At 37.1% G+C, this 8,755-nt stretch overlaps 1 protein-coding gene across 2 annotated transcripts; it reads right to left on the bottom strand.

Moving 5' to 3' along the window:
- Positions 1-1,668: 1,668 nt before the first annotated feature.
- On the bottom strand, positions 1,669-7,898 carry LOC127631018 (torsin-1A-interacting protein 2-like). Of its 2 annotated transcripts, XM_052108956.1 has the most exons (8): positions 7,550-7,897; positions 7,096-7,233; positions 6,819-6,992; positions 4,097-4,261; positions 3,872-3,988; positions 3,583-3,708; positions 3,063-3,113; positions 1,669-2,981 (listed from the first exon to the last, which is right to left on the bottom strand). In XM_052108956.1, exons 1-8 carry the CDS (start codon positions 7,620-7,622, stop codon positions 2,188-2,190), a joined length of 1,638 nt encoding a protein of 545 aa, XP_051964916.1. In that variant the 5' UTR covers positions 7,623-7,897; the 3' UTR covers positions 1,669-2,187. The 2 variants fall into 2 exon arrangements, with proteins under 2 accessions (XP_051964916.1, XP_051964917.1); XM_052108957.1 differs by lacking the exon at positions 3,063-3,113 and having other exon boundaries at positions 7,550-7,898.
- Positions 7,899-8,755: the final 857 nt, after the last annotated feature.

Genomic DNA, 8,755 nt, shown 5'->3' with positions numbered 1-8,755 from the left:
TTATATAAACATTTACATTAATTCTTCTGTTAAAACTCATGTATAATTTGAGCCGTAAAGTTGTTTTAATTGTAATTTTTAGTCATTTTAAGGTTTAAGGTGTTATTGACATTACATCTTCATGGCAACGAAGTTGTAAAATTGCCTATAACTTTACACAGAAAAGGTTAATAAGTGATTTTATCACACTACACCGATCAGCCCCAACATTAAAACCACCTGCCTAATATTGTGTAGGTCCCCAGTGTGCTGCCAAAACAGCCCTAACCCGCATCTTAGATTAGCATTCTGAGATGTTTTTCTTCTCACCACAATTGTACAGAGTGGTGATCTGAGTTACGGTAGACTTTGTCACTTCGAACCAGTTCATTGGCCATTATCTGTTGAGCTCTCTCATCAACAAGGCATTTCCATGTAACTGCCGCTGACTGGATGTGTTTTTGTTTTTGGCACCATTCAGAGTTAATTCTAGAGAATGGTGTGCATGAAAATTCCCGGAGATCAGCAGTTACAGAAATACTCAAACCAGCCCATCTGGGCGCCAACAATCATTCATGTGATTATCTAATTAGTCAATCGTGTGGCAGCTGCGCATCAAATTATGTAGATATGGGTCAGGAGCTTCAGTTAATTTTCACATCAACCATCAGAATGGGTAAAACATTTTATCTTAGTGATTTGGACCATGGCATGATTGTTGGTGCCAGATGATTTGTGCCCATTTTTTTTTGTATTTTAACATAACAAAATTGGATTCCATTCACTTCCGTTGTAAGTGCCTCACTGGAACTCCGATTTTTAGCTTTTTTAAAAGAAAAGGAGGGGCGAGTCAAAATACATTTTTGTGGTAATCAATATTGTTACAAATGCTGTCGACTGAGCATAACTTATAATGAACCTGGAATATTCCTTAAAGTGTTTCTTTACTTTGGATAACTTGACTATGTTTTCAACTACCAATAACAGTGAGGCATTTTCAGTTCTGTTTAACACATTTTACCATATTCAAATTCATTGCGCAGACTACCTCCAAAATCAGCACAGAAAATAAGAAAAAAATGATTTCACAGATTCAATCTGGACCTGCTCATTGTTACTCATTGTGCCCTGAGCAAACAGAATATAACATGTCAGAGTATAATGCATGTCTCCTAAAAAAGAAAAAGAAAATAACTTAATAAAAATAATACTTTAGGATAACTCAGGAACTTATATTTATATACCGGTACTTATATTTTTGGCCCAGTTATAAGACATCTAAAAAAGGTTAAGAAGCCTTTTTATAATTGTTGTAATTCTATTGTCTATTGTCACTTAAGGTTTTTTTCTTAACTTTAAGTTGATTACTACACTGTTGCCATGGGGACAGTCTGGAAGGTGTTAAAGAGCGAGGCAAAAACTGTGCAAAAAATAAAGAAAAACTGCAACTAAATAATTTTACAAATTGTTCGAATCTTTAAACAGCTGGGACAAGAAATCTTCCTTCAACTGTAATTACACATAATTTGTTACACAAATCAAACACTATAATTTATTAGGACATCCATTCAATACTCAGAACCCTCAAGAAGGATTAAAGAGCATGTGGAGTGAATCATCTATGGTAAAACTGACCACACCAAAAGACAATAAAATGAAAACTCACACCAAGAGACAAATATAGACTCGATTTTAATCATTATATTCTAAGTCACAAACACACACACACAAAACAATAATGAACCAAAACAAAATTTAGACTCATAAGACAGCCCAGCTTAGAAGTAAGGAACTTAAAAACAATCAGTGCAAAATATATCAGTCATTATCACACCTGGACATGGAAAGAACTATTCATAAGATGATTTCTGTTGCATGCCAAATGCTTCTGCATTACTATTGTATTGTCATATGTTCAATTTCACTAACAACATGTATTTGGCCATGCTGTTCCATGGTTTCCATATATTTAATAAAAACAAATTAGACATATACCAAACATTTCTTTAATATACAAAATTTTTAAACAAATACTTCATACGATTGTCTTTTAAAAACTTATTTTGAGTAAAGATCCTCTCTGTACACTTATGTGGCCCACAAATCTAGCCATTATAACTAGACCAGTTTAACTCAAAACCAAACAAAATGACAAATCCAGCTCGATACACTGAAACAATCTCATGTTTTCTGTAAACGGCAATAAGGTTAAGCCTCACAACCCTCTTGTTCAAACTTCCCCTCTGCTGCCACTGGCAGGATGAGGTGAGAAATTCTGCTCCAGAGTCCGCTCAGTTTGTCCACGTCCATTTCATTAAACTTAGCTGACATTTCCGAGGGGACAAACAAGCTTTTAATATGCTCATATACCATGTCTTCCACCACACTCAGACTGGCCCCTGGGTCTATTGTATCCACAGGGAGCATCACAGTGAAGACCAGGAAAACATTATGGTAGGCTGCATTCTCATGGTCGCAGTAACGATAGAATATGAGTGTAGATCCCGGAGGAAGCTCCTCAAAACGGTGGATGACGGCTGCAGATTTATTACCTCCAAATGCTTCCCTCAGAGCTATATCAATGTCCAGCTTGACCTGGTCGCTGTCTTGTGCTTTTTTGGTGGTCCCATCAATTTCGAAGATTGAGGAATTAAGGGAAGCGGAATAAACTGCAGCTAAGCTTCGAGCAAGACAGCCCATTGTCCTTTCAGCCTCAACGCCAGAGGTCAGAATTAAGCTGACCGGTTCAGTGGGGTTGACTGTGTGCAGGTGGCGCTTGAGATGTTTTCTACTCCTTTTCCAAAACACTGAGCGCTGACTGGGAAAGAGGAGCTGTTGAGCAGCTAGCTCAACATCAAACTTCTCCATTATACCAGCTTGGACCTCATCAGTTGTAGGCAAAGACGAGTCTTGAAACTTCTGATAGCACAGCAAGCCCAAAGCTAGCAATCCTATTACTATCAGAGACCACTGTAGCAACTTGCAAATGTACCATGCACACCCTAGAATGGAGATGGAGTTCTGAATTAACATCTAATCTATATTTTTAATTACATGGTATGGGGTGTGGGATTTGAAAATACCTCTAGAGGTGGAGGCTGGACTTGCTTTTGAGATGACTAGCTTCTTTAATTCTTTAAAAAGACACAAAGAAAAGTAGGACTTACAATCTACCAATTTCTATTTCACAGCTCTCTGGAATACTTACTGTGACACTGATTGGTCAATCGCAATGTTCTGTAATCAAATATTTTTGTATAAGGATCACTAAACCTACCCGTTGTCCCTGGCAACCACTCTCAAATCAATTACTGTGGTTTCTTTTTAAAAAATTAAATCATTTCAACATATTTAATTTCATGTTAAGTTCTTTATTTATGAAATAAGTAACCATGTAATAAGCATGATATTGCAATATGACCAGCTGACTATACATTATTCTTTCCTTAAATGCATTTCATTTTCAATACCTTGAAAAGCATTAAAGAAAAATTATAAGGTAGATGACATTTTTGAAAAAATTTAAATAAATAAAGGACAAAAACAGCACGCAACAAACACAAAGCAAATGTGTAGAATGAAAATGTTTTATATTTTTCTCACCTGGGGTTTTGGGATATGTGGGTTGTTTTGTGATAGGAAGGTTATTTGTTTGGTAACCATGAATGCTATGGGGTTCAAATGGTTGGTACCGGTTCCAATTACCATCAAGCGGAGCTCTGGGTGCATCTATAGTAATGGGAAATACTGTAAACTTTGTCCATGTAACACTAAAACACATGTAAAATATGTAACATAAATACATAAGAGGATCCATGAAAAGCACCTTAAAATGTTCTTACAGTAAAATTATAACTACTATAATACAGATAATTAAAAGATTTTTGCAAACCTCTGGCCTTTTCCTCTATGTGATCCTGATATTTTATGCTGATCCTCTTTTTTAAGACCTCTTGCTGATTTTCCAGTGGTTTGAGTTGAATAGGTACAATACCCAAACTACGGTGCTCTGCAAGGACAGCTACATGTTAGTGAGATATACTGGCATTTCTATGCATTTCTCTAGGAATCATTATTATTATTCATAAACTGAAAGACTTCAGTAGTGATAACGAACCTTTAAATGTGGTTTTGGAGCTGTAATTTGCTTGCATTGTGGGTCTGTGCAACTCAGGGTCAGCCGTCTTTGGGTGAATAGATCGTCGGCTCCTCAAAATCGTTTTGGTTTCCAGATTTCCTTGCCATAATTTGGTAGACTGCTTTTCATCTATCGTAGACCCAGCTGAGGAACACAGGAAAAGAACATCTTATCATCATTTCCTAACCATCTAAGATGTGAATGACTTTCTTCTGCAGAACATAAATGAAGATTTTTAGAAGAATATCTCAGCTCTGTAGGTCCATACAATGCAAGTGAATGGTGGCCAGTACTTTAAAGGTCCAAAAAACACATAAAGGCAGCATAAATATAAGCCATACGACTCCAGTGGTTAAATCCATATCTTCAGAAGTGATAAAATTGTGGGTAAGAAACAGATCAATATTTAAGTCTTTTCGTTATTATGAATATCCACTTTCACCTTCTTCTTTGTTTTTGGTGAGTCACATTCTTCTTGCATAATGCCACCAACTAGGCAGGGAGGAGAATTTATAGTGAAAAAGGACTTGAATATTGATCTATTTCTCACCTACACCGTTAATATCACTTCTGAAAAAAAAATAATTCCTACTGGAGTCATGTGGATTATTTTTAGGCAGCCTTTATATGCTTTATAGACCTTCAAAGTTCTGGCAACCATTCACATGCATTGTATAGACCAACAGAGCTGAGATATTCTTCTAAAAATCATTGTTAGCGTTCTTCAGAAGAAAGTAAGGCATACACACCTGGGACAACATGAGGACGAGTAAATAATGAGATAATTTTCATTTTTGGGTGAACTATCACTTGAAGTATTATAACACCAAATCTATAGGACAGATCAACCCTTATAGATATCAGGGGCGTGTCTAGGGGGAGGATGGGGGAGGCAGTGCCTCCCCTAGGATAAGCTCTGCCTCCCCTGAGAATTTGAGAAATAATCTGTCCATCTGTTGTTTTGAGTGTAGCCCCGAATGTATTTTGAATAGTTGACTGACAAATATGAAACCGGACAAAAGCCTATGTAAACCCCCGAAATCATAAGTTGCCTTATTTCATTGTGCTTTGGCTTTGCACATACTGCATACAGCCTATAAAAATAGACATAGGCATAATCTAGCCTATAGAATAAATTCCTTTGCTGTCTGTAGCCTATGGGCGACTCCGTTTCTTCCTCTCTGTTGAATATGCATCAGGTAGAGGAGGAGCTTGCACAGTCGTTGACATCAACTAACGTTACTTAGTGGCGAGTTAACGGCAATTAGTAGGAAAGACAGCAAAAATTAAGCAAATGAGGCTTTGGGGATTTTTCCGAAAGAAGTCAGTGGGTAAGAATTCATATTTGTTTTTGTCCTTAAAGTCTTAAGATCATCATCTAGCTGGCTTTCACCCACAGTAGGCTAAACCTCAGAGTTGTAGGCTCTAATCTCCTCGAAAAGATTGACGCAGCTTGGTAGCTACGAGTTAATGCAATTGCCTCTCACGCCGGAGACCGCGGTTCGAGCCCAGTTCAAAGCGTGCTTTTCTTGTTTATCAGGTGTTGTTTTCGCTAAGGATAAGCATTAACATAAAATGTATGTGTGACTTGTTTTGTGATATTAGTTTGTAGGAAATATACACTTTGATTTGATTAAATGGTTTTGTAGAGTGTAGCAAAGATGAGCTACAGACTGAGGAGCAGCAGCTGTGCCAGAATCAGGCGTGGAAACCGGTAACAATTAATAAGTCACTTTACTTTAGAGAAAGTTAAAAGTGAAACATCGTTTATCCAAATGATCCTAATGAAAGGATTTTGACAGATGAGTTATTCTGAGGATGATGAGAATTATATACAGTTCGATGCCATAGTGTGTCAATGAACTTAGACTAAAGTCATTCATGCTTTAACTTAGGATCTTATACATCATTTTGACTATTTATGTCAAAAAATATAAATTATTTATATTCAATATTTTTTTTACCTCACTTTACTCACTATAATATAACTCTTTTGTGATGACTTTATGTTAATGTACATGAAAATTCAAGAATCATGATAGATATTAGGGCAATCCCACTGATCTGCTCTTCCCAATACATTTTCTTCAATGGTATTGGTCTACAATTTGACATATGTAGCACTTGATGAATTAGTTGTTTGAAGCTGATTTGCAATGCATTATGTGCTGTATCTATTCTTTTGTATCACAGATGATTCAGGGAGGAGAGAGGATGTTGAGGATAGTACTAGAGTGGAAGATTTAGGAACTGTAGAAACAGGCCCAGCCAGGGCAAAACTCAAAGAATACCCTCTCACCAGATTTGGACTACAGGGAAGTGGTTGCTAGTGTGAAAATAAAATTGTCTGGGCTAAGCCCCGGATGTCCTTCAATGCTGGAAACGCCTCTGCATCTGATGATAAATTAAAATTTAAAAGTGGATTGTTTTGTGCATATTTTTCCATCGCTAGCAGATGAGTGAGGTCTGACAGAACAAAAATCCAGTTTAAGCCCTATAGTCTAATAGGGGCCCTGTGCCTATCTCTGGGTTCCTGGCTTAGAAAAAGATATGCACTAAAACAGATTGTGTGTAGTATAGCTTAAATTTGCTCGATTTTTTCAATTGTTTATGTTGCCCCCCAAACAAGCCAAATGCCCCCAAACATGATATCCTGGTAACCCCTCTGATAGATATTTAATTCCAAAAAACAGGATCTTACGTTTCAAGCCGAGTTCCTGCTCAGCCTCCTCTTCGGAGTTCATATCTTCATCTTGATCTACATTTTCATCCATCTCCACATCTGCTTCGTCTGTATGATTAAATCCCTCCCCACTCTCCTTTCCACTCCCTGGTTTCTCTGCTTCTTGAAGATTTTGGATCTTACAAGGGGATACTGTGATGATCCCATGACAAGATAATGAGGACAAAAGCACAGACAATATATTTGACAAAAAAATAAAATATAAAGTTCTGACTTTAAATACATTTTCACATACCACCATCATCATCATCTTCCTTTGCAAGGCTATTGGGCTCCTTGGATCCATTGACAGCTCTGGATGACGCATCACCTTCCCTCACTTTTCGGGTTCTTTTTAAGGGGGGTCTGGGTTTAAGATCTGCATTAAATAAAACTAAAGAAGAGGTAATAATTAATTAACTTACATATCGTTCGTTTTATCATCAGTAAGACAAAAGTGAAAGCATCTTGTTCATAAGTTCATTATGCACTTGTGGCTGTTAGATTGTTTTGAATAGCGGATCACTGTCAATTATACAAGACATAGTAACTACAGATTGTGATCCCCAAGTAATAATCGTATTAGTATTGTTTACGCTAAGGACGAAACTTGACAGTTTAGGCTAGCTCTAATGCTCAAGCTAACCATTGAATTTCAGTTAAGCCCAGTTTGCTAGTCCTTCAACGCGGGAAATTTTACATAAACAAACCTGTCTTGGATGATTGTCTGGTACTTTTCCTCCTAGGTTGCGATCCATCATCTTTAAAATCACCCGAGTCCATTTGTTTTATATCAAACTTTTTCTTTCCGTTGCAACTATACCCGGAAAACGGAACTTCCACTTGTAGCCTTGGCGGGAGGATTTTAATGAGACACTTTCCCGGAAACAGTTAATTAAATTTAGTTTCACTTTTATAATAAATGTATTTTCAGTTATCCAAAAGAGACATGAGAAAGAAAATATAGGAGAGTAGACTTATATATTGAGGCACGTTTTGTATTTATTTATTAAATCTATAATGTAGAAAAGCACACCATGTATGGCCAACATGTTCATCATGTATTTCCAAATAAATACAACAAGTCAAGATTTAAAAAATTAGATCTTGAATAAACCAGATATAAATTAAGATACAAACAGAAAACGTATTTTCTAAAGTGCTCAAATTCATAATAATGTATGATGTCCTGATAAAAATAAAAATAAAAAATGAAACAGGGAGATGCTTTGAGTGCAAAAAAAATAGTGCATTATTTATATAGTAGTACTACATACCTGGAAACTCACCTGTGTGTGTGTGTGTATGTGTGTGTTGTAATACATATATATATATATATATATATATATATATATATATTATCTAAAGTATAGAGCCCTCATGGCAAAACAAGCGCTTAATATTTCAAGTAGTAATTTGTGCTAAAGTCTCATTGTCCTTAAACTACTTTCATTCTGATTCACCCTCAAGCTCCTCAGGACAGCCCTGCTGTTCAATTTTCTCTTCTGCCGCCACAGGCAAAATAAGGTGAGAAATTCTGCCCCAGAGTCCGCTTAGTTTGTACACATTCATTTCATTAAATCGAGCTTACTTGTGCGAGGAGACAAACTTCTCTTTTATTTGCTCATGTCCTCCACCTTGTCTAAGCTAGCTAGGACTTCCACTTCTCCATTAGGTTTACTCTTCACTGATGAGTCGCGGTTTTGTCTCACCAGGAGTGATGGTCGGACTCACGTTTATCGTCGAAGGAATGAGCATGTACGTTCACACCAGAAGCGGCGAGAGCGTCAAAATTCGCTCTGGCCCTGTACGTTCACACCAGAAGCGGCGAGAGCGTCAAAATTCGCTCTGGCTGCCCTGCCTTCGACGCTCAAGGACGCTCGTGGACGCGCTGACGTAGTTGAAATAGGCGGCAA

The sequence above is a fragment of the Xyrauchen texanus genome, chromosome 37, assembly GCF_025860055.1.
Source record: "Xyrauchen texanus isolate HMW12.3.18 chromosome 37, RBS_HiC_50CHRs, whole genome shotgun sequence".
Lineage (NCBI taxonomy): Eukaryota > Metazoa > Chordata > Actinopteri > Cypriniformes > Catostomidae > Xyrauchen > Xyrauchen texanus.
This window is presented reverse-complemented; position numbering and strand designations above follow the sequence as displayed.

Excerpts from the sequence above, each read along its gene's own strand:
- LOC127631018 (XM_052108956.1), bottom strand. The coding sequence starts at position 7,622 with ATGGACTCGGGTGATTTTAAAGATGATGGATCGCAACCTAGGAGGAAA. Across the intron at positions 7,234-7,549 it reads CAGACAATCATCCAAGACAG|TTTTATTTAATGCAGATCTT; the intron begins GTTTGTTTATGT and ends CCTCTTCTTTAG. Across the intron at positions 4,262-6,818 it reads GCAGGAACTCGGCTTGAAAC|CTGGGTCTACGATAGATGAA; the intron begins GTAAGATCCTGT and ends TGTGTTCCTCAG.